The sequence below is a fragment of the Biomphalaria glabrata genome, chromosome 15, assembly GCF_947242115.1.
Source record: "Biomphalaria glabrata chromosome 15, xgBioGlab47.1, whole genome shotgun sequence".
Classification (NCBI taxonomy): Eukaryota; Metazoa; Mollusca; class Gastropoda; family Planorbidae; genus Biomphalaria; species Biomphalaria glabrata.
Window position 1 is genome coordinate 8,632,339 of NC_074725.1, and position 26,586 is coordinate 8,658,924.

Below are 26,586 nucleotides of genomic sequence, written 5' to 3' on the forward strand. Positions count from 1 at the left end.
TCCTCTCTCTTTCTCCCCTTCAAGCTAGAGTAATCTAGATCTGTGCCTACTAGGAGTAAACACCAAGATCTACACAGATCCAGTACCGTACCCCACACTGACACAGTATTATACATCTAAAATCTAAAGGGATGCTTAGTCCGACATATATCTCCGTATGTTGCACACGTCACCAAGTTGCACGCGTCACTAAGTTGATGGTCACTTATAATGATAGTTTTGTGTGTGTGTGTGGCTGTGTTGGGTCAGTGTAAACTCGTTAACTCTATCACGGCCTCGCGCGGCCTTCAAGGGGACCCTTGCCCTCCACAACATCAACACTGAATGTCCAACTTAATGAACTCCTCCACCTCCACCCCTCTTCCGAAGTGAGAGCTTCGTCCGTTCCTGTGGTCTGACCAGCTGTACTGTGGTCGTGACAGGTTTTCAGTGCCAGTGTTAAGGCTTCGAGTGGCAGACTTTAACCTTTTTTTTTTTTATTTGAATTATCAGCCAACTTCTGGGCAGTGATTTTCTTCTACTCTCCATCTACAGCCGATTTCCTGGTAAGAACATCCTTGCTTTTTATAATGTATAAATAATAAATTCAATAAATTATAAGCCCTTATGTCCATCGGTCTAGTAGTTAGCCTCTAGAATTTCCAATGATTTTAATAGCAATAATAATAATAAAATAAATAAATAATAATAATAGGGAATAGGCAGAGGCGGACTGGTTATATGGGCATTCGGGCAAATGCCCGGTGGGCCGGTGCCCAAATGGGCCGGTAGGACGACCTAAAGGGCCTCATTAGAGCAACTATGGCACGTATTGTTAAAGGTTTTATGATATTCTTTTATAAAAGTGGCCCTCAGAGCGTCATGATTAAAAAAATCGTTTACAGACTCTACATTTTAGGTCCTAAAATACTAATTTAACACATTTTTGGAAATAATGTAATAGCCCGTAAACAGTGCTACTGTAGACTTCCTCCTTTTAGGGCCTACACACTTAACGATGAAAAAGCAACATAAGGACTACATTTCTTATAAGGCTATAGATCTAGAGCTTGCGTTCAGTTATCAATACATTATTAAACTTAACATAATGATTTTGAGGAAAGGTAGGCCTATAATTGGAGGCCCATCGTATGATATACAATTTATGGGCCGGTGTGTATAGAAATGCCTGGGCCGATTTTGACACCCAGTCCGCCCCTGGGAATAGGAACTACACTACATTTCCTTTCTCTCTAACGACTCTGGCAGTTTCAGAGAATCAATATTAGTTCGTTTTTCCACATATTAATAGTAGTAACAGTAATAATAATAATAATAATAATAATTCCTCAGTGGAAACTGTTAAAGGGACTACGATGAATTTTGTTTCTCTTTAGCGAAACTCGACCCTGGCAGCGCCAGAGAATGACTACTCGTTCATTTCTAACATAATAATAATAACTGAAATAGAAAAACGAAGAAAATAAGAAAATCTAAGCTTAGAGATGAAGTGACTATGGAAGCTGTCTATGGTAACAATACACCCTGTTGTTATATCAACCGAAGGGATAATGACAACTGACCTCGTAGACACAATGGAAGCCCTAAGCAATCCTAAGAGGATCCTTATTACGTGTCAGTACTTCTCCAGACCTGCCACATCACCAGAAAATTTCTAAGTGGACACTGTTTTGTTTTCCTTTAACAAGATCGACCCTGGCAGTGCCAGAGAATGAAAATTAATTCATTTCCATAGTTATAATAAAGAAAGCAAGAAAAAAAATGTAATTCACTCAGATATTGAGATTCCTTTGGACAATAGCAATCATCCATGGCCTGAGCTTTCTGCTCCTTTTCTTTCTTGTATGCATCAGGTTGTGAAGTCCAGTGAATTTTAAGGTTCTTATTTATTCGCCTTCTAATACCATTAATGTTTGCAGTAATGCTAGTTCTAGATCTATAAGGCGGGTCTATCTGGCCTAGGAGCTTGATATGCTATGAAACTTTCTAATCACTTCACCTAACCCTGAAGTTCAGTATTTCCCAAACTGTGTTCCGCGGAACCCTAGTGTTCCGCGAAGCCTGAATAGGTGTTCCATGAGCTGCTGGAATAAATAAATAGTAGACCACTACAAGAATTAACATCTCTAAAAAAAAAAAGCAAAGTGTTCCGCTAAATACTCAGAATGTGCGAAATGTTCCGCTAAATACTCAGAATGTGCGAAATGTTCCGCTAACTACTCAGAATGTGCGAAATGTTCCGCTTAATACTCAGAATGTGCGAAATGTTCCGCTAAATACTCAGAATGTGCGAAATGTTCCGTTAAGGAAAAAGTTTGGGAAATACTGATGTAGTCTTTTGGTATCTTTCTAGATTTTGGCCTCCAAAAAAAAAAAAAAAAGTTCCAATCGATTTTGTGTCTATTTCTTTTCCCTGGTACTGTTCCATGTAGGAAGGTTTTTGCCTTTTTTTTTTAACCCCAATACTGATGTCCATTCCAAGGCCTTTTCCACTATTTATGATAATGTGCCTTTATTTGTTCTATTTTCAATATCATTTTTATCATTAATTAGGCTTTGTCCTCCTTTGTCCTATGAATGTGTCAGGTAGCACTAGGCAGCAAGCTTACAATGTGTATCTAGTATCTAGGTAGCTAAGGAACGTGGTTTTCGTCTCTTCGTTGAGCTGCCTCAGAGACACCTTTTTAAAAAGCTTATGTCAACTGGCTCTGTCTGTCTGGTAAAAAGTGTGTACACGTTATTTCTCCCACACCCATTCTTGGATCAACCAGTTAGACAATTAATTTCTGGTAATTAATTTTTTTTTTGTTAAATAGCAACAAAAGAAACTAGAACTTCAGTAATCAGTATTCACATATCTGGATAAATTTGTTGGGTTTAGTCCTCTTAAATAATTGTTAACGCTATTTCTCCGTCGCGTGCTCCGATCAAGTTGATACTGTGAAACAATTATTTCTTGTACCTAACAAAACATAAATTAATAAACAAAAATACTCAGTCAATTAATGATTGGTAATTAATTATATTGTTTCATATCGAATAAGAAAAATAACTTGTACATTATTGATATAGTTTTAAAGAGGGAGTTCTTCCCCTTTAGACAATTTTTTTAAAGGGTTGTATTTTTATATTTTGCTTGTTTAAATGCCCGGATATAGTGATTTTATCGTAATCATACCCTAGTCATTTGTCATTATATCTTTATTCTCGATACTTGTTACGAACTAGTGGTGGCGAGGGAGGTAACCCGGTGCCCTGAGCCTTTCTCGGCATGTACAAGAACATGTGTTGAACAAGAGTGTAAATAGGGAATGCGATTGTCTTATTCCAGTTGATGGAATATAGTTTAATATACAGTATGTAAAGTTGGTAATACAAAGCAAACGTTTTTACACGAAATGAAACCCAGTTTTGAGTGCTCATTAATGTGGTCAAGATTCTATTCACAACACTTCACGCTGTACAGGTGTATTGGGTTTCTAGGTTTTTCTTAGCTTTTTGTTTTACGGTCATTACATAACTGTAGACTCTGAACCACTGATCAGGTTCTACACATTGTGTCCATCCATCACCCCTCCACTTTCTTTCTCTGTGTCCACGAAGATGTTGTGAGTGTCGTGTTTATCTGAAGCTTTCAGAGTCTCCAATTACGTAGACCTAGGGGGCGTCCATTTAGAACGTCAATTTGTTAATATAATACAGTACACTTTGTCTACCTACACTTGTTCATGAGGACATTATAAATGGATGATCTCTAAAGTTTCTTAGCAGCGTGTGACTTAATCGGTGCCTGAGTTCTGAATACTATGTCAGCAGAGTGCACCATATATTCTGAATAGTATGTCAGCAGAGTACACCATATGTTCTGAATAACATGTCAGCAGAGTGCACCATATGTTCTGAATAACATGTCAGCAGAGTGCACCATATGTTCTGAATAGTATGTCAGCAGAGTACACCATATGTTCTGAATAGTATGTCAGCAGAGTGCATCGTATGTTCTGAATAACATGTAAGCAGAGTGCACCATATGTTCTGAATAACATGTTAGCAGAGTGCACCATATGTTCTGAATAACATGTTAGCAGAGTGCACCATATGTTCTGAATAATCTGAATAGTATGTCAGCAGAGTGCCCCATATGTTCTGAATAACATGTCAGCAGAGTGCACCATATGTTCTGAATAACATGTCGGCATATGCACCATATGTTCTGAATAACATGTTGGCAGAGTGCACCATATGTTCTGAATAACATGTCGGCATATGCACCATATGTTCTGAATAACATGTTAGTAGAGTGCATCATATGTTCTGAATAACATGTCAGCAGAGTGCACCATATGTTCCGAATAACATGTCAGCAGAGTGCACCATATGTTCTGAATAACATGTTAGCAAAGTGCACCATATGTTCTGAATAAAATGTTAGCAAAGTGCACCATATGTTTTGAATAATCTGAATAGTATGTCAGGAGAGTGCCCCATATGTTCTGAATAACATGTTGGCAGAGTACACCATATGTTCTGAATAACATGTTGGCAGAGTACACCATATGTTCTGAATAACACGATAGCAGAGTGCACAATATGTTCTGAATAATATGTCAGCAGATTGCTCCAATTAGTTCTGAATAATATGTCAGCAGAGTGCATCATATGTTCTGAATAGCATGTTAGCAGAGTGCACCATATGTTCTGAATAACATGTTGGCAGAGTGCACCATATGTTCTGAATAATCTGAATAGTATGTCAGCAGAGTGCCACATATGTTCTGAATAACACGATAGCAGAGTGCACAATATGTTCTGAATAACATGTTAGCAGAGTGCACCATATGTTCTGAATAACATGTTAGCAGAGTGCACCATATGTTCTGAATAATCTGAATAGTATGTCAGGAGAGTGCCCCATATGTTCTGAATAACATGTCGGCGGAGTACACCATATGTTCTGAATAACATGTTGGCAGAGTGCACCATATGTTCTGAATAATCTGAATAGTATGTCAGGAGAGTGCCCCATATGTTCTGAATAACATGTCGGCGGAGTACACCATATGTTCTGATTAACATGTTGGCAGAGTGCACCATATGTTCTGAATAACACGATAGCAGAGTGCACAATATGTTCTGAATAATATGTCAGCAGATTGCTCCAATTAGTTCTGAATAATATGTCAGCAGAGTGCATCATATGTTCTGAATAACATGTAAGCAGAGTGCACCATATGTTCTAAATAACATGTTAGCAGAGTGCACCATATGTTCTGAATAACACGATAGCAGAGTGCACAATATGTTCTGAATAATATGTCAGCAGATTGCTCCAATTAGTTCTGAATAATATGTCAGCAGAGTGCATCATATGTTCTGAATAACATGTAAGCAGAGTGCACCATATGTTGAGAATAAAGTCAGCAGAGTGCATCATATGTTCTGAATAACATGTCAGCAGAGTGCACCATAGTTCTGAATAACATGTCAGCAGAGTGCACCATATGTTGAGAATAACGTCAGTAGAGTGCACTGTATGTTCTCATTAATATGTTATGGGTTCTCAGTTTGTCAAATCTTGTAGCTTTATCAACTAAGATACACGTACTTTGTGACCGTAAACTTTGGTCGTCTTCTTGTTAAACTTATTTTACACTCACAAACTACAGGGGTGATGGGTCATGACCTCCGTGACCCAGCCTAGATAGTCCCTAAAGGGCTGGTAGAGTATTTTTTGCATCGGAAAAAAAAAGCAGAGTCGAGAAGACAAAAGTGTGTATTTTTACGCAAGTTTTCTAGTTTTATGATTTTGCATAGTATTGTTACTTTACGACAACGGTAAGTACATTTAATAAAAACTTTAAAAACTCCAACGGTAATTAACACTCATGCAAAGGCGAGAATGACATTATTTGTTATAGTTGTTGACCAAAGTTATAAATAGTAACAGCCAACGCAGCAAGGTCTATATCGACATGGCTACAAAGGACTCCCTCTATTTTCAATATTGCTATTAAAATATCAAGTAAAAAAAAAGTTTTCTTTTTGTAAATATGTTATTTGTTTTGTCAGCTGTTAAAGCAAAATCAAACAACGGCGATAATAAATTTAAAAAAAATGTATTACAGTACAGTACCCTCCTGCGATAAATATTGGCGTGTTGCGAAATAACAGAAGGTCAGTCAAAGTATTGAGTAATTGTTTTGACCCATAAAGGAGAAGCAAAGGGCAAACCAGTATAGATATGTGAGTAGATCTAGAGTAGACTAACAATAATAAATCTGTGCGATTAGAAATATTTTTACCAATTGTTTTTGTTTTGAGCAATTTCATGCTTTTGGCTTTCTCAATTCGCTCTGATCCTATCAATTGTCTTGATCAGTTGGGCAGGAGAAGCGAGAAGTGGGGATATCTCTGTGAAAGTTGCCATGTTCGCTTTTTAAATGCTTAAAAACTTTTTCACTCAGGGCTCAAGCCTCCTAAAGGGGACTAATTCAACTAATACCACCACACTGTCAAGTACGATTTCTTTCTCTTGTTCAATACCAATCATAATAATTAATTACCAAATGTTAATTGACTAATTGGTTACTTTTAAAAAGTGATTATTGTTTTGTCTGATACAAGAAATAATAGTGCGAAGTTTCAGCTTGATATGAGATTGGATGTTGGAGAAATAACGTTTACAAAATTTTTACCAGACAGAGAGACAGAGTGAGTTGATATAAGCTTTGTGAAAAGCAAAGATATCAACCAACAGGCACATCGAGACTAAAGTTTTAGGAACTCTCCAGTATTCTTAAGTTTTACAACTTTTTTTTCATACATTCCTATTTCTTAGCACTACACACCATACACATATCTACACTCCTACATCACACATATACACAACATATACACATACCCACAACATATACACATACCCACAGCTCAAGCACATATTCAGACATACACGTACTCACAGCTCACACAAATCCACACATCTCAATAATGGCATCCCCATTTATATCTACGCCTTTATTCCATACACATACCCATACCTAATAACCCACACCCCACACACATATACACACATCCGCATATCTGCAACCCACACATGTCAATAGTCCACACACCATACACGAAACACTCCATACATCCTAATATTCCGCAATATCTTCACATCCCATACCTCGCACATATCTACACATCCCACACATATCCACACACCTCACATTACTGGGACATCATAGACTTTTTCAACACATTAAATCTAAACAAAATATTGACTGTCCCCGCAGCTATTCACTTTACAGATACTCATCTTTGTTCGCTGCACTGACATGTTTGTAGCTATAGTATGTTCTTATGTATAGATCAGTGTTATTGATTGTTATGTTGTGTATATATATATAGCCTCTATTGAGTAATATTTGGGGAGAGAAATCAGTTGTAACATTTGAAATGGTTATAATGACTGCATTTAATACTTCGCATTAAATAAAGCCAAATTTGTTAAATATAGAGTAATGTTCAATTATGATGGTTTATGTTTAGATATAATAAAAGTCTGGACCACAGTGAGTTTGGTTTAGAACAAGTGGACTTCAGTATTAACAAGTTAATTATAAAAAATACTCCCCCCTCCCTATCTCCCCTAATTAAAAAAAAACTTATTGCATCATCAGCAATCTGTCAAAGACAAATTTTTTTATTTTTTTTCTCCGTCACGGATATAGATTTACTAAATAGTCATCATCTAATATTTCTGCAAAGTAATCCATCACGCTTTAAATTTTTTAGATGCGAAGACATTCTTAAACACACGTAACGAAGATGTATATAACTACAGGGATAGTTGTTAGTTTAAACACAAAAAAAAAAAAAAAAAAAAACACGAAGGAGGGGGAAAAAAAAAACGTCGTTGGCCAAAGGCTGGGCGAAGTGTCTGGCTAACACATACCTGCCGGCAAGCACGCACGACCTAAAACATTGCGTTCTAGATCTAGTCTAGTTCATGTTGTGTCGATTCAACAGGCAGTTACCATTCTAGACTACGGTAAGTCTAATAAGCTTTGAAATTAAATAACATTTAACAATATCGATATTTTTTAGCCTAACGGATTATAGGCTACGTATCATAACCCAAAGTTTAAGCAGGAAATCTTTATTGCTATTTGTTTTGTAATTGTTATAAACTTAATTGAGCGAGTCGACAGATTTTTATGCTATCCAAATGTAAACATGCCACATAAGCCTTTTTTTTTTCTTCTTCCAAACAATAACAAACAAACAAAATCTTTAATTGTCAAATTTTTTATCTATATTTATATGAAGTCTTTTTTTTTTTTTCATTTTAGCCTAAATCTCAATTTAATAGGAAAATATCATTTAGAAAATATTTGACAATGTTATGCAATTTAAAAAAAAAACTTGCATCAATGGATCTGCATGAATGGTGCATTTCATAATCTTTTTCTTATGTTATCTGAAACCCCCATCCCCCCCGCCCCAATTTCCTTTATATTGAACCATATGGTATTAAAGCGAAGCTATTGGGATCTCAGATGTCAATTACGAAAGAAATATTGTTAATCTCTGATACGAGAGATCGAACAGATTATAGAACAGCTGCACGTGAATTGTATAGATTTTGGATGTTTACAGTGTAGATGAGGGGGGTGGGGACACACAAAAATAGAACAATCAAAAATAAAGTAGCGTTTGGTGTTTACTTCAGTTCAGAATAGTCCAGTGAGTTTGTTTCTGTAGATCTTGGGATACCCGTGCACGTGTGTGTGTGAGTGATCTGTTAATGCATAAAGCCATGAACAGTCTCAAGTCTGTGTACTTAGCCATGGTTCGTACATGTTAGATGTATACTTTAACCTGATCTATTTTATTCTAAAAACATGCCGCTCTGTGTCACATATTCTTAACTTCTTGGTTTCAATGTATTTGGACATTTAGATAGATGTAGCCTATAGTGATAGGTCTAAGACAGAAAGATGTAGCCTATATGGAAATTTAGAAAGATGTAGCTTATATAGACATGTACAGAAATGTGGCATATGGCCTATATAGACATGTAGAAAGATGTAGCTTTATAAACATGTAGAAAGATGTAGCCTATATAGATTTTTAGAAAGATGTAGCCCATATAGACATTGAGAAAGATGTAGCCTATATAGACATGTTGAAAGATGTAGCCTATATAGACATGTGGAAAGATGTAGCTTATATGGATATGTAGAAAGATGTAGCTTATATGGATATGTAGAAAGATGTAGCCTTTATAGACATGTAGAAAGATGTAGCCTTTATAGACATGTAGAAAGATTTAGCCTTTATAAGCATGTAGAAAGATGTAGCCTATATAGACAATTAAATAGACATGTAGAAAGACGTAGCTTATATGGATATGTAGAAAGATGTAGCTTATATGGATATGTAGAAAGATGTAGCCTATATAGATATGTAGAAAGATGTAGCCTTTATAGACATGTAGAAAGATTTAGCCTTTATAGACATGTAGAAAGACATAGCCTCTATAGACATGTAGAAAGACGTAGTCTCTATATAGACATGTAGAAAGACGTAGCCTCTATAGACATGTAGAAAGACGTAGCCTCTATATAGACATGTAGAAAGACGTAGCCTCTATAAACATGTAGAAAGACGTAGCCTCTATAGACATGTAGAAAGACGTAGCCTCTATAGACATGTAGAAAGACGTAGCCTCTATATAGACATGTAGAAAGACGATGTCTCTATAGACATGTAGAAAGACGTAGCCTCTATAGACATGTAGAAAGACGTAGCCTCTATATAGACATGTAGAAAGACGTAGCCTCTATAGACATGTAGAAAGATGTAGCCTCTATAGAGACATGTAGAAAGACGTAGCCTCAATAGACATGAAGAAAGACGTAGCCTCTATAGACATGTAGAAAGACGTAGCCTAGATAGACTTGTAGAAAGATGTAGCCTCTATATAGACTTGTTGAAAGATGTAGCCTATATAGACAGAGGGAGTGTCTTTAGGTATACTTTTCTTTGTGTGTTCTGTTTTAGAAAGACTGCATCTCAATGGTCCTACTATGCCCGCCTCCATGCCTCGCAGTTCTGTAAGAGGCTTAGGCTAGGATGTAATAGCCTTCTATTCTGAAGGGACATCCGAAACAAGTAAAGAAAATACAATAGACATACATATAAATCATATATGTATACACATACATCCGAAACATGTAAAGCAATGAGATTGTCTCCAGACATGTTTAACCTAATACATTTTCGATGCTGATTTATGCAACGGATGGAGCAGATTTTCATTTTATTTTCCATTTACTTCTTTTCCCTAAGTGCTTCCCCCAACAATATTTGTTTATTTTTGATTAGACATAGTTTGTTTGACGCTACCTTTTTGTTTTTAAGAAAAAAAAGAACCGTTACTCTTGTTTACAATGTGGAACATTTGGATCGAAATTAATTGACTTGAAAACTGTATTTTATAAGCCTCTCTGTTCAATATAATAGTGTTCGAACAATGGTGTAGTACAGTCCTGATAGTATTGCAATAACTGTCTGGGCTACAGTTTGTTTGGCTGGAACAATAGGTAAAAAGTACGACGGTCAGCATAAGCATAAATAACCATTCCTTTCACTTGACCTTGGCCTCAGCTTCGAGGGCCAAGCAGCGGGCTCCTAAATTAGCCCTACATGCACAAAACCGTTGACCTCGTGACCCGACACCCAGCACTTTAAATATTTGTCAATGACACTCTTGTGTTTGTAGTTGAATAAACGAAGCGAGACATTGGACTGCTGTGAAGTGCATTAAAAAAACAACCACAGCGTTGAAAAAAAAAACAAGTCTTGAACCTAATGCAGTCTGAGTGTGTAAGAACGTGCCAGAATTGATGTGCAGAAAATGTTCAAACATAATGTGTTCTGTTTTTGTTTTGTGTTAGCACTCTTAGAATTGTTGCTGTAGCTAGGGGAGGGAGTCCAAATTCGAAAGTCCCCCCCCCTACTTCAGGGCGTCCCCCAAATGAGTGTCCGAAATTTTTTTCTTACATAAATATTAAATATTAAGCCACTGCTGTGCAAACCTGCTATTCACGTTGTCCAAAAGCAAACGATCCTGTGGCTGCTCTGCTGCGTGTATTGAACACACTAGACTTGTATAGTTATTAAGTACATTATTTCCTGCCACGATGTAGAATGTCACAGTTCTCTGGCTACACCACTGCTATCTAGCCACTGGAAATAAATGATACGTTTATATATATTTTTGTTTAATGATGTCTGGTAAATGAACACTCTCATTTTAGTTTGCATACAGACATGGTTTTCGTATCGAAGCAAATGATGAATAAATATGATATGTCACATTCAGCACTAAGGTACAACTGACTTGGCCATCCAGCCCCCCCCCCAAAAAAAAAAAAACTTTCAAGTCAGTTGGACCAGCATCTTTAACCAGGGTCATGTGTTTACGAACCCTCACAAGAGTTCGCCTACATTTCTTCCGAATCGTGTTCATTTACATTTCTTGATTCCATGTTTCACTATAGCTTCTTTCGTTCTTCTTTCAATAGCATTGATGTGTACCTTAGTGCTGTCATATGTTACCTGTCATGTTGCTTGGTGTGTACTTTAGTGCTGTCATATGTTGCTTGGAGTGTAACTTAGTGCTGTCATATGTTACCTGTCATGTTGCTAGTGCTGTCATATGTTACCTGTCATGTTGCTTGGTGTGTACTTTAGTGCTGTCATATGTTGCTTGGAGTGTAACTTAGTGCTGTCATATGTTACCTGTCATATGTTACCTGTCATGTTGCTTGGTGTGTACTTTAGTGCTGTCATATGTTACCTGTCATGTTGCTTGGTGTGTACCTTAGTGCTGCCATATGTTACCTGTCATGTTGCTTGGTGTGTACCTTAGTGCTGTCATATGTTACCTGTCATGTTGCTTTGTGTGTACCTTAGTGCTGTCATATGTTACCTGTCATGTTGCTTGGTGTGTACCTTAGTGCTGCCATAGGTTACCTGTCATGTTGCTTGGTGTGTACCTTAGTGCTGCCATAGGTTACCTGTCATGTTGCTTGGTGTGTACCTTAGTGCTGCCATAGGTTACCTATCATGTTGATTGGTGTGTACCTTAGTGCTGCCATAGGTTACCTGTCATGTTGCTTGGTGTGTACCTTAGTGCTGCCATAGGTTACCTGTCATGTTGCTTGGTGTGTACCTTAGTGCTGCCATAGGTTACCTGTCATGTTGCTTGGTGTGTACCTTAGTGCTGCCATAGGTTACCTGTCATGTTGCTTGGTGTGTACCTTAGTGCTGCCATGGGTTACCTATCATGTTGATTGGTGTGTACCTTAGTGCTGCCATAGGTTACCTGTCATGTTGCTTGGTGTGTACCTTAGTGCTGCCATAGGTTACCTGTCATGTTGCTTGGTGTGTACCTTAGTGCTGCCTTAGGTTACCTATCATGTTGATTGGTGTATACCTTAGTGCTGCCATAGGTTACCTGTCATGTTGCTTGGTGTGTACCTTAGTGCTGTCATATGTTACCTGTCATGTTGCTTGGTGTGTAGCTTAGTGCTGTCATATGTTACCTGTCATGTTGCTTGGTGTGTACCTTAGTGCTGTCATATGTTACCTGTCATGTTGCTTGGTGTGTACCTTAGTGCTGTCATATGTTACCTGTCATGTTGCTTGGTGTGTAGCTTAGTGCTGTCATATGTTACCTGTCATGTTGCTTGGTGTGTACCTTAGTGCTGTCATATGTTACCTGTCATGTTGCTTGGTGTGTACCTTAGTGCTGTCATATGTTACCTGTCATGTTGCTTGGTGTGTAGCTTAGTGCTGTCATATGTTACCTGTCATGTTGCTTGGTGTGTACCTTAGTGCTGTCATATGTTACCTGTCATGTTGCTTGGTGTATAGCTTAGTGCTGTCATATGTTACCTGTCATGTTGCTTGGTGTGTACCTTAGTGCTGCCATATGTTACCTGTCATGATACTTGTAATTCGAAATGCCACTAAAGTGGTAGCGGCACTGTGATTTTAAGGTACATACCATACACCTTAATACAAGTAGGATACTAGTTACGTGATACTATTGTGGTTATAAAGTGAATATATACATGGGGAAAAAACAAGAAATATTGCTAATACAATTCTTAAATTTACAAGAAAAGTTTCAATGAAATGAAATGTATAGTGTTATGACATGATTAGGAATTAGTTATTTGTTTCGGGAATAGGGTAAAGTTTTACTTAGCGACGATGACGTAAAGTTGGTTAAAAAAGAAGAACGCTCTAAGTGACGCTAAAAAGAAGACGCTTCTTGTAGAGCAGTAGAATAGACACGGATTTACGGACATAGCTGACATCGGACGATTCCCTTCTTGATTATTAAATATATTTGTAGAACAACATCAGCGTCGACTACATATTTGATTGTTTCGGCCTTTCGCCGGTGTTACTGAAGTAGTTTGAGTTACGCATTACTTCCAGTCAGACGTAGATCTACACTAGATATATTTCCAAGAATCAACACCGCGCGGAAGCCTTAACAATAGTATGCAGCAGTGTTAAAAGTGGTACTTAATATTACCTAATATCCCTTTGGATATGTTTCCGTAAAGACATCTACACTTCTTATAAGCATGTCTATTTCTGCGCTAGATTATTTCCTGGAGCGCCATCATTTTTTTTACCACACATATACATACACCTATGCGAATACCCACAATGCCACATCGATACTTACACACCCCAAACACAATTATACAACAACCACCCATATATATACATATATACAGAGAGAGAGGGAGAGATATCCATCCATACTTGCATACCCACACCCTTATAGATCCAACTATACTTGCACACACCACACACACTTATAGACTCTACCACACAGTTGCGCACACCCACCCACACTTACACATACCCTCACATACACACATATCCACACATAAAAAGGACTCACGGTGCGACACTGGCTTGTGATTTAATAGATTTGTTCCTATTTAGGTCAAAGTTCGACAGTGTGTCGGTCAAGCATTCACTGTGACTTTTTCATCTACATTTTGTTTGTATCATAGGGAAATCTAAAGGAAAGCTGTATTGGTGTTTGCTAGGCATCCCGTAAGGTTTATGCACTCTGCTCTGAGTGTATCCTGCGTATTGTGCCCCATGCTTACTGTCAGTGAATCAATTACTTATTATGTAACCATATAGTTGTTTTCTTTCATCAAACGGACTGGCCGGTACGCAATTCTTCTACTACGCTTTGACATTTGTACGAATCGATCAACTAAAACCCAAGCCTCAATTTCAGAACGAGATTAGGAAGTAAACACTGAAGCATTACCTAACATTTCAACGTGTATAAACGTGTACACACTACAAGATTGAGACATTCTCATAGGAGAGCAAACTGATCCATTGGTTTCTCACTCTAACAATAGCGTCCTGCCCTTCTACACCCACCAAGCTGCCAAGATTTATTTAGAGTTGTTTTAGTTAGACGTAAATAGTAAAGAAATCATTAGAGGAGCTGACGTTTGTGAGTTTAAACAAGCAATATATCATCTGACCACTCTTTTGTTTTTCTTAACCAACATTGTGATGTAGAAACTTAATATCGAAATGGTATTAATTATATCGAACAAAAGGAGTAGTGAAGAATGATCAATCATTTTTGAGAGTTAATTTTTTTTTTGTAAAAAAAAAAGCATAAATAAATGAATGCGGTAGGGTTACATGTCACGCCTTGTTTTTGGAGCGTGGTCTCCCCCCTTCCCAAATTACATGGCATTCGCGAGTTTTAAGTGCTGCTATGCCTGTACAAACTACTTGAACATGCCGAAGAAACAAATCAAATATAAAAAAAAATACTTCAAAAACAACAAAGCTTGTATTGAGTGAAATTGTATGAATTAGTTTGAATCAGTCATGTAATTGATTGATAACATATTCCTAAAAGCACTGACACACTCGCCCGTCACTCATTCTCCCACTTCCGGTGGACCAAAACAAAAACAAATGAAAGTTTAACCTGCCATGACTTGCCTTGCGTCTAAAACAAACAAGCCATTTTCAGGATCGAAACCTCAGCGGTTAAATTTACCGAAAACAATTTGTTATTCGCAATTTCGATCAAATTCTTCTTCCTTCTCATTTTACATGTTGGATGGTTCAGATCAGTAATCCTATATCTGAGATGTACCGCGCAGTGGTTTCCAGATCAGGCAATTCTCCGTTTTTCTTCTACAGGAGGGGCCAGAGTCTTGTTAGGGTCTCTTGATATAGTATGCAGCTTTGATGGACATGGTCAGCATTCTGTGTTTTCTTTTATAGCCGACACAGCAAAGAGTACAACATTCTACTTCCTTCTGTTGTTAAGCTTTATTGAAACTCATTCAATGTTAACTTTCAGCTGCACTGCTTGGCTGGAATCTTGCTTTTGTAGAAATGGTATCTTCTTCTTCTTAAACTGTCAGGCAGAGTTGAGCCTTCGGCTCTTGGAACTCTAGGCCAGCAAAAGTGAACAAGAGCTCCCTCTCACCGGCCTGTGTGAAAATAGTGTACAATGTTTTGTCTAAGTAATATATAGGCCAGTTCTCTCCGGGAGTTTTAACTCCAGACCCCTCAATTCAGAAGACAAGTGCTTTACCACTGAGCCACTATAACTTTTCTACATAAACATGATAGTTCAACTAAAAGTGTGCTTTTTGTTTCTTTGTGCTCAGTCTTTTCCAGTGGCTTCATAACTTCTCAAACTGTTGTTCGATGTACCTCATGGTCCTCCGTTCAAAGTTCATATGACTTTTTATACAAGAATGTAATGAGTTAAGTCTTGTTTATCCGGCTACGTAATGAAATGTTCTCCTCGCGCCGCGTTAGTCTCATGTGTCATACGTTGGTAACGTCTAGGACGTCATGTTTGTGTTGTCTTATAAGCTTATGACGTTTCTTCTGAAATGATTATTTCGTCCTAGTCCAATCTTCAGTAGCCTACGTCAGTGGATGGCAGTGATCACTGTTACTTCTACTTCTTGGGACTATCGTGACTTTTAAGTCCAAAGAACAGTTTATGTGAATCAAAGAAAAGTTGTAAACATCGCGTGCGGGTCAGTCTCACCCACATTTTATTTTTTTAGAAAGTTTGCCCTTAAAATTGTAGAATGCGAAGAAAAACTACAATTTAAAAACAATCAGAAAATAGAAAGTCAACCTGCTGAACTACAAGACGCCCATTTTTGTTCTCCAGTACCGCCGGGGAATACAAAGTCTCTTTCCTATCCTACGAACGCCTTGCGTTTTTCCTTTCCTAGCTAGATCTCTGACACCCCTAGGACACATTGTCTTTAATTGCACTGTCTCCAACTGATCCCCCTAGAAACGCCACTGTCTCCAAACTACCCCCCCCCCTTTTGGAATGCCACTGTCTCCAACTAACCCCCCCCCCTCGGAACGCCACCGTCTCCAACTGACCCTCCCTTGGAACGCCACTGTCTCCAACTGACCCCTCTTGGAACGCCACTGTCTCCTGTCCCCTTTTCGCATCTTTCTCTCTCTCTCTCTCTCTTTTCTTTTACCTTTATTTATTTGTGTGTGTGTGTGTTTTTTTTTTACCATTATGAATATGTCATAATACTTTAACTTAAACTATGTTAACAAATTCAGTATGAGACATTATATACAATCATTAGTTCTGTAATAAATGTACCCAGACGTCTATCACTGGAAGCTTGCTATCACAGAAATAAGTGCGGCGACCAACAGCTCTTTGGAAAGTGTGGACAAATAAAATGCTGAGCCAATACAATTAGTGGCTAGATCGATGCAGCCTCTAGGACACCAATTGACAGTATCCCTCGCCGTCCATGGAGTTAGTCTCGAGACCACTCGAACTGTCCACTCTGTCTCGTGACACGTAGTCCAGTTATCTGATGGTTAAATCCTCCAGGCCGATATAGCATCGCTTTGATGGCATTTGAACGGAAGGCTTAGATATGTACAACTGTATAGATAGTGTGTATATATTTAGGCGGTCAGCACCACTGGTCACTCAAGACATTTCGTTATCTGCTCAGCTAAAGGACACACACTCTAGTGAATGATACAAAACTGACGCGAGGACTTGGTATTGTTATCTTGTGCAGAATTAGTAGGAGAGCCTAGTAACACAACCAAAAAAAAAACCTCAAAAAATTTTTTTTTTTTATTAAAGTCAATACCTCTTTTTTACAACTTATTGAGCGATTTCTCATAACTAATGAATATCAGATTTAAAGAAATGGAATATTTTCTGGTTCTCTTGCCAAATAAAAGACACTACACAATTCATCATTTGTAAAAGTGAAATCTTGTTCAAATCTTACAATAATAAAATACACTTTTTGTGAAAAAAAAAAAGATCTTTCCATGAATTGCATGAAGACTAACTTTGTCTACACAAAGGTCAGGGTTAATAAGAGAACCGATTCAAAAGTATGACATTTATTTTTTTTGTTCATCTGGAGGTAGGACTGTACAGGTGGGGAGGTATCGGTAAACAAAAATATGTTTTCATTGCAAACCCCCCCCCCCCCTTCGTGCTGCAAGAAGAGAACAGGCCCTGGTGTTGTGTGTGGTAGCGCAGCGTGTGTGAGAGAGAGAGAGAGAGAGTGAGGGTACTCTCCTTTATCCATTGACCAGTAGTGTGTGCTGTGTACACCGCTTTTCATTCATTCTTTGGTTGTCCGTCAGTGAACCTCTGTCGTGCACTTCTAAGGTGATGTTCTGTCAAACTAGTGCTCTTGTCTTACGCGCGCGCACACACGTGACCTAACACTCACTGTTGAATACATGGAAGTTTAGCGGGTGATAAGAGGTTATCAGTTTAACGTCATTACGTTTATCCCATTCCGTACCCCCCCCAAGCCTCCTTCTATAACTAGGTGCTTCAATCAATGGATCATTTGATAAGAGCAGTCTCTGCGCACGTGTCAGACGTATGGTGAGAAAGTAAGACAAATGTCACTCACCATCCTGAAACTTTGACTGGCCTCGTGAGCAGCGTGGCTCATCTTTGTCATAAGCCACTCGCAGACATGTAATGTGATATGCCCTATCTTTCAAGTTATCTACTCAGCTCTTCTCTTTGCGATAGTTTCCCCTGGAATCTATCAATTAGTATACGATGACAATAGTCCTAGGCGTTTTGTTCTCTAGCGTGGGTCCTAAAGCTCTAAGCTATGGGCCTTATAATACCCTTCCGTTTCTTCATCTATTCTGACTTATTAAAAAAAAAATAAACCTAAGATACTCTTAACTCTTAAGGACTTGTTAGCACTGCAGAATCAAATGCTGAAGTTCTTCCTTGTGTAGCACAAAATTATTTCTATGTGGAGGAGGCGTTAGACTTTCCCTTTGACTTAGGCCAACGAACTAGCAGTAATAAAGCGGAGTTAAAAAGAGCCCCTGCCATACGTTGAGATATGAATAAAATTAGAGCTCTATTCTTTTATTTTTTTTAGTTGGCAACAGTGACGTGTTAAATAAGCGTCCTTGACATTGTTTAGTTGATCGTGAAAATCTCCATCATTTGTTTTAAAGTTGGCCTATAAATAGTTTCCCAAACTATTTCGAATCTTTATAGAATCAGTTTTAGTGTGTATGTGACGATGTGTACTATTATCTGTGTAGGTGGGACTACATTAAGTCAGTGTTTACATAAAGTTATTTCCAATAGCCAAATGAGGACACAGCGTGGCTTGTTTGTCACCTATTACGAAAGTCAATTCTCCGCTGATTATGTCCCTCCAACTTGTAAGTCGAGTCACTTAGTGTTATCAAGCTCTTCGACTCACGCTGTGGCGCTTATCTACACTTAGCGTTACCTTGACATTGTCCTACGTAACGTGTCGTCTAAGAATAGAAATCGTGGACAAGATGATGTTACCTTGACATTCGCAAGATGAAGTGTCGTCTGAGAATAAAAACCATACTCTCTTGACTCGTGGACAGATGCTAACAAGACATTGGGATTGCAGAATTTGCATTTAACTAGTGCACTTGCGTGTTTAGGAGAGAAGAGGTGGGGAAGCAACACTGTGGCCTCATGTTGAGATTATAGTAGACTAATAGATCTAGAATTCTAGAGTATATGGTCGAAGTTTAGAGACATTGGCATGCGTCCGGGTGTAAGCATTTAGAATGAGGCGACAATCAACACCACTTCACATTTCCAAAATGGAAACAAATTATAGTTGCCAACTTTTAATTCCTTATAAGACAATTACTTGATATATTTTTATTTACAATGAAAAGATTGTACAAATGAAATTATTATTTTTATTTCAATCATCTTCATTTAAACACCTTCATTCAAACATTTTAACATCTTTATTAAAAACACCTTCATTTTTTTTTTTCAAATCTTTTTTTTCACCTAAAAATAAATATTGCAATACTTTTTAAAGAGTTAAAATTTTAAAATAAGTAGTGAAGGTAAACCTAACTGGGCTATTGTAGGTAACATCTGTTAATTAATGTGTTGTTTTTTTTTTAAATCCTTAAGCAAATCAAAGCTGCATCTTTGACCACAATGAAGGTGTTGGTCATTGGGGCCACAGGCCAATCTGGGCTTTTAATCATTTCTGAAGCCCTTGCCAGAGGATATGAGGTGATAGCACTGGTCAGATGTCCAGAGAAAATAAACATAATGCATGAGAAATTAAAAGTAAGTAAACCCTTGTTTAGATGCATAAATAATTATGATAATTTGATACTGCTCTTCTCCATGCTATCATTTCCACTCATAAGATAAGATAGATTCTTCTTCTTCTTCTTCATCGTTCTCATTGTTATGTTGGAGTGTTCATATGACTAGACCAATACATGAGATGAACTGCCCAGTGGTTTCCAAATCAGGGAGCTCTCCATATAGTTTTCTTTCTATTGGGGTGATTTGGGGCCAATGTCTTATACAGGCCTCTTGGTAAAGAGAGCAGTTTTGGAGGACATGGTCGGCATTTTCTGGTGATACTCCACATAGGCAGATTTCACTGGTTCCAATTTTGAGCTTCCGGTACATGTGTTATAAGATAGATAAGATAAGATCATTTTTATTGGTCCTATCAAATGGAAATTCAGTGTAACTACTGTACGATAACAATATAGATTCAAATACTAACAACATTCACACACAAAACACATACACACTCACAACCAGCACTTTATCAATTAGACTTCTATGTACTTCTCGATGACAACAAATGACCTTGTAACACTCTGACCGAAAGTGGGATAAAGGAGTTTTTAAATCTTTCTGTTTTAGTCCTAATGGACGTGCATCAGGAGAACTTTGTTATACTTCTAATTATTTTCCCCTCTTATTTCATTTACAACACAAGTAGCTAGACATAGTTCTTTTCTTTCAATTCTATTTCCCAATGTCATCAGCTGCTATCCTGGGGCTAAGTGTTGATAGTCTTTATTTCTTAACCATAACATACACAAAACACAGCCTTGATAAAATATTCAGAAAGATACAAAGGTAAAGAAATATTTCTTACTCCATATGATAGGACAATTTTTTTAAAGTGATTAGAGCAAGAATTGGGTTGCCTGAATCAACCAGAAAAACCTATTCTCTTAATTGAGCTTCAGTCTCTAATTAACATGCACAACTAGATTGACACATATAGGGCGTAATTCTCTTCTTTTTTAAGGAATAGCTCTTATTTATAGGGCAAAATGTTAATAATTTGCAGTAAGGTCTTTTTATTAGCTTTTAGATCAGGTGTTGCATTTATTCCTTTCATGGAACACTTAGTTGAACTTTTGACATTTCAATATTAACTCTTATAGAACAAGTTGTGATTTTTTAATGTTTATGTATTGATTGAATATATCAAGATTTGAATCACTTGTGTTTTTTTAAGGAATTAATCAAACTTGCTTGTAGGAGAGAAGACTGGGTGAACTAATGATCTAAATATCACTTGTCATTAGAATCATATACAACACTAATTAAAAAATGAATCTATATGTAATGAAGTACCAGTACCATAAAGGGTTATTTTAACATGAGCCAATTTTTATCCAAATATGTGAAAGTCATAGGTAATTGATACTATTTGAACTTAATCCGAATGTTATTGCTGTTAACAGGTTGTTCAAGTTGATATACTCAAGTCTGAAGAAATAGCGGAGAATCTAAAAGGCTGTGATGCAGTGTTGTCAGCCATTGGAGGTCGTCCTGGTATTATGACCCCATGTGATATCTATTCCAAGAGTGGTGAAGCAGTGGTTAAAGCCATGAGAGAAACAGGAGTCAAGAGATTCATAGCCATCACAGCTTGGGGAACAAAAGGTTAATTTAAGTTTAGCAACCTTGTATTGCATTATAATTAAATGTCCTTATAAATGGGACTAAATCCAGTCTTCTCTTATGTTCTTGACTTGGATCATACCTTACTTATCTTATCTTATAAAATATATATGTTACTTCAAAAAGGAAGACGCATTTCCCTAGGTCAATCTAGTCATGCTTGTTAATCAATGACTTAAAATCTGCCAAGTCGTTGGATATTCTGGCTGATTCAGGCAATCCACTCCATGCTCTAATAGCACTAGGGAAGATGAAGTGTTGGTATCTATCTTTCAACTGCTTTACTCTGCTAAAAATAACTATTACAGATCATTAGTTCTATTGGTAGCCTACATCTACTTTTTACATTCCTTAGAATTCCAGTTGGCCATCTATCTAGGAAAATCCTAAACATGTGTTTAATTCATTGCCATAAATACAGGTGTAATAGTCATTATTATTATTATTATCATTGCTTTTGTCTAGCATGTCTTACATGCTTGTGTAGCATGTTAAGTGTGCTCTAGTCCAATCTCTTTGATAGACATATAGGGGAGAGAGTATCTGATGGCAGATTTCTTCTTGTCCTTAGATGCTCTGCAAACACAAATCTTTTTGAGCCAAATCTTGAGTTCAAAATCCCTAGTCTAGGTCGGTTTTCAAACTCAACCCCCCAGTGTATGAAGCCTAGCAGTTTATTACATTCAACCACAGATCCCACACATTTAGATTATAAAAAAAAATATTAAAAGATTGAGAATATTAAATGAGTCTTTTAATTGATAATATCAGTGAAAATAAAAAGTTAATTAAATAGGTTTTGTTTTGCTAATAGAACCAGGACGAGCCTTAGGCATAGGCTAACTAGGCAGCTGGCTATGGTTGGTGCTGGCCTAAGACAGGAATTAAAACAATTTTTTAGTGAAGAAATGGCGAAACTTGTCCCCAATGTTATTGTTGGAGTTTACTAGGATATAAATAAATTACATAATTGTATTAATTATTATATATATAATATATATTATATATTAATTAATTATTTTTAATTTTTCTATTTAATTTGGGGCTACCAAATTCACTACTATGCCTAGGACCTCCAATTATCTAAGGCTGGCCCTGGTACTAGAACATTCATATGCTTCTTAATGTGCTCAGTCATTTTTGGTTTCATTTTTAATAAGCATAATGTTTGTCTAGTTCTTAATATATTACTTATTACATTATTGATTTTCCATTTGTTCTAGACTCCATTTACTTTAGATGAAAAGATTTACTATTAGCTCTATTTGCCTTTTACTAAGGAAAACAATTTTCTTGTATTTTGATTTTATATTTTGATTTTTTTGTTTCTATTTTGCATAGATGATCCAGATTTACCATTTGTTTGGAAATGGGTTCTGAAGCCATCATTTCTGAGAAACATTGTGAAAGACATGGAGATATTTGAAGACTACCTTCTGAAGGAATGCAGTGATATTAATTACACAGTGGTGAAACCACCCAGGTTAACCAATGAACCCTCCAACGGTAAACCATATTTTATGCATGCAACATTTGTTATTTATTTAATGTTCTTTATACTAATGGTATGTTTGTAATGGAAAATGAAAATAGTAATAGCTTTTAATATAAAATATTATCTTATTTTGAAGCTCATGTGCCAGTCTCTTAAAGATTCTTTAGAATTTAAAAGAAATTGAAATGAGATGCACCTTTTTCAGATTTTTATGAAGGCTGATCATTGATCATTGCAATAATTAATGAAATTATTTTCCCCATCATTTCTTGGGTATACTTTATCAGCTTTGCAAGTTAACAATTTGTTGTTCTGTACATATATTTAATTTAAAAAATGATTGCAAGTAACAAGCAAAATAAAAAAATATTATTTTTTTAAGCAAAGCTTATATTTAGTGTATCAATTAGTTTGGATCAGTCATCTAATTCAATTTGTAACAGATCTAGACTAACAGTAATAAATCTGTGACATTAGAAATATTTTTTACCAATGGTTTAAAAAAATTAAAATAATTGTTAATGAATTGTTGGTGATTCAATTTTTTTGTTTGATTTCAAAATAAGGGGAATAAATGCTACTTATTGAGAGATGTGGATATATATGTAGTCCCCTTAGTATATTTTGACACATTTTTTCTCCCACTTCCCATTCTATGATAATGTTGAAATTTTGCATAGATATTCATAGTCAATAACAATACAAGAATTAAAAAAAAACAATTAATTAATCATTTAGTAGTAATTAATTAATTTAGTTTTATATAGCAGAACAGGAACTAAGTCCTGTAATTTTCAGTTAAATGGTAGTAATTTGGGGTTAATTCCTCTTAGATAATCTTTTGTTTAAAAAAGTATTCTTTTTTCTATTGCTTGTTTCACCAGTTTGTTCTCTGCTCTTGTAGGTGAGAAAATCATAGCAAAGGAAGGACAATGCATTGCCAATGTATCAAATGCAATAAGCAGGCAAGATGTGGTCAGATTTATGCTAGACAATATCACCTCACAAGATTATTTCAAGAAATTGGTCTCGGTAGCGATGTCCAGTGAAAAGAAGTGAAGCAGATCATCCCTTTCTAAACAAATGAAAAAGAAAAAAAAAATATTTAAAAAATTAGAGACCAAATTCACTCTTGTTTTTTTAAAGAGCAGAAATACAAGGTTAAAAAGAGATCTTTTGACTTTTCATGTCTCGTCATTTCACATCATTTTTGTAAGCCGTCAGTTTGTCATGTGAAACATTCTTAAGTATTGTCATGTTCAAAAATAAAGAATGTATATGAAAACAGATTTTGGGAAATTTTAAATTTCTTAATTGAACAGGAATTTTTTTTAAGAATATGAATTTTTTTCTTATACTTTGTATTTATTATAACTTATATATTTTAAAAGTGATATTAAGTTTAATGCAGATATTGTATAACTTACAGTTTATGGTAACATTGTTTTGAAGGAAAAATAGTTTTTTTTTTAGGAAAATTAATTCTGAAATGAGTTTTGTTCTATGACTTTAATTATTACAGTTTGATTATTTAAGTCCCTCCCCCCTCTGACAACCATATGATCTGTAATAATCCTGCCTGGTTTGTTTGGGAGATGGGCTTTAGAACCCATTTCCAAACAAACGTTAGGAGATGGTAAAAATCTTTTGTAAAATCTTAGACATGGTCTTAAACAACTCATCTAGTAAATTTATTTTGATTTTTTTTTTAGTTTGCTGTCTATATATATATTGTATCAAAATCATAAAACAAACAATGATATATTCAAACCTATCAGAGTACAAAATAGAACAGTGAAGTTGAATCACAAAAATTAGATCTGTTATAATTTCTATGTTCCTTTAGTCTTTAATGGAAAGCTTAAAGCGTAAATGCTTCTATTACTTTTGTTTATCAGTGGCATGGCGTGGGGTAACTTTAATCTTTCTAAAGACATTTTTTTTTAAAGATACCTTCACAATTAAGGCAGATATAAAAAAAAAAAGAGTTTTCCTTTCTTAACTTTTGAAGATTCTGCTTCATTTGCTCAAGGCTAACTGTGCATTCAAGATTTGTTTTTCTCTCATTGTAACTTAGTAAACGAATAACTCATACATATTTAACAAATGAATTATACAATGTGTTCATATTTTAAACATCAGGCCAGTTTCCTTTCAATAAAGTCTTCAAACAAATCTCCACAACTATCACCAAGCAGGTCAACCCTCTGTGATATATCTTGGAAGTCTTTAGCCTTATGGGTTCAGCAGTTTATTGTACACATACTGTCACATTTTCAATGTTTTCGGAAGTGGTGACCCACTTTCAGTCATTTATTGAATTCTTTGTTGTTGTTGTTTTTTTTTTTTTTTCATTAGTTTTTATGTACCATATTCATATGTATCTGTTATTAGGACAACCATATTTTCTTATTGGTCATTTTAAGTCAAACTGTACATAAAGGTGCTTACTTTGTCAAATTTACTGAGAGTTGGCAACAATGTTTGTGTTACAGTTATCCTTTGCAATGTCTTAGTTTGTTAATTATGCTGTTGTGTGAAGATCTTTGATGTTGTAAGCATAATATCACTTTCATCTGGCATGTCTCAGAAAACGGATCAAGCGGCAACAAATTACACTTAAGTGCTTACATGAAGTAAGCTTCTGATTTCACAGTTGTATGTCTTCCTAATAAGCCTTCTTAAAGCTTCTGTGGATGTCTCCTGTATTTAGGAAAGGCTCTCAGTAGCGTAGCTAGGGATTTGATGGCTCTGGGGAGCCTTGGCCTCTTTAGGGACCCCTGCATTTTGACTTTCAACATCATGATATGAGATAATGTACTTAATAAATAGACAAGTCTAATGTGTGGAATACATGCAACAAGGTCACTGACGTATATAACAATGTGAATAGCAAGATGTCTTGGCAGTGGTGTAATATTTAATGTAAGGGGCCCAGGGAGGGGACTTTCAAAATTTGGACCCCCCTCTCCCTAGCTACCCCACTGAAAGCCCCTCTTAAGATTTTGAACTTCAGGATTTTTCAGGATGTTCTGGGTCCACCCAACTTAAATGGGTACTTGAATTAAGTTGGGAAAGTCAAAGGGTTTGATCATTGTGCAGGCCACATGGCACCCTCGCTATCTGCTGGCCATTGAAACAGATGAACTTTATTCCTTCATCTGCCCCCATAGTTCGCAGGGACTTGAGAGGTACCTAATCCTTTTCAGCCAGCAACTAAGGGAAAAAATGTTTGCAAAGCAATTTAAGTACTCTTTGAAATCAGCTCAACCGGATTTCAATATTGATGGGATGCTCTGAGTGCCAGTAAACAATTTAAGTACTTTGAAATCAGCAGCTCATCAAAAGTTCAATATTGACGGGGTTCTCTTGAGTGCCAGTAACGATTTAAGTACTTTGAAATCAGCTCAACAAAAGTTCAATATTGATGGGGTTCTCTGAGTGCCAGATAAAGACATTTTTTGTTAAAGTTATGGCACTAACCCAGTTAGAATACCAAGCACTGATGCAAAGTGAATGTGATGTGGGAAATTAGAATTAACTTTGTAGCTACAGGAATCTATCCTGACAGAATGCACTCAGATTTCTTGTTCATGAATGTTCAGAGGTGATGGCTATAGAACTTAATCAGCCCTTCTGTGTTCAAAGTGGTTACCATTGGTAATGCTGAAAAAAAAAAACAACTATTACCTATAATAGAAAAAAAAAATAAATA

At 36.4% G+C, this 26,586-nt stretch overlaps 1 protein-coding gene across 6 annotated transcripts; it reads left to right on the forward strand.

The window, feature by feature from the left end:
- The first annotated feature begins 306 nt into the window (after positions 1–306).
- On the forward strand, positions 307–25,352 carry LOC106061389 (uncharacterized). Of its 6 annotated transcripts, none has more exons than XM_056012517.1 (5): positions 307–545; positions 19,562–19,723; positions 21,157–21,358; positions 22,718–22,882; positions 23,776–25,352. In XM_056012517.1, the coding sequence occupies exons 2-5, from the start codon at positions 19,589–19,591 to the stop codon at positions 23,928–23,930; spliced, it is 657 nt and encodes a 218-aa protein (XP_055868492.1). In that variant the 5' UTR covers positions 307–545; positions 19,562–19,588; the 3' UTR covers positions 23,931–25,352. The 6 variants fall into 6 exon arrangements, with proteins under 6 accessions (XP_055868492.1, XP_055868494.1, XP_055868491.1 ...); XM_056012519.1 differs by lacking the exon at positions 307–545 and adding an exon at positions 5,703–5,835; XM_056012516.1 differs by lacking the exon at positions 307–545 and adding an exon at positions 7,881–8,035.
- Positions 25,353–26,586: the final 1,234 nt, after the last annotated feature.

What these genes read in the sequence shown, in the direction of transcription:
- LOC106061389 (XM_056012514.1), top strand. Translation starts at nt 8,792, where the DNA reads ATGCATAAAGCCATGAACAGTCTCAAGTCTGTGTACTTAGCCATG. An exon ending in TAATGCATGAGAAATTAAAA is followed by an intron (nt 19,724 to 21,156) that starts GTAAGTAAACCC and finishes TGCTGTTAACAG; the next exon opens with GTTGTTCAAGTTGATATACT. An exon ending in AACCAATGAACCCTCCAACG is followed by an intron (nt 22,883 to 23,775) that starts GTAAACCATATT and finishes CTGCTCTTGTAG; the next exon opens with GTGAGAAAATCATAGCAAAG.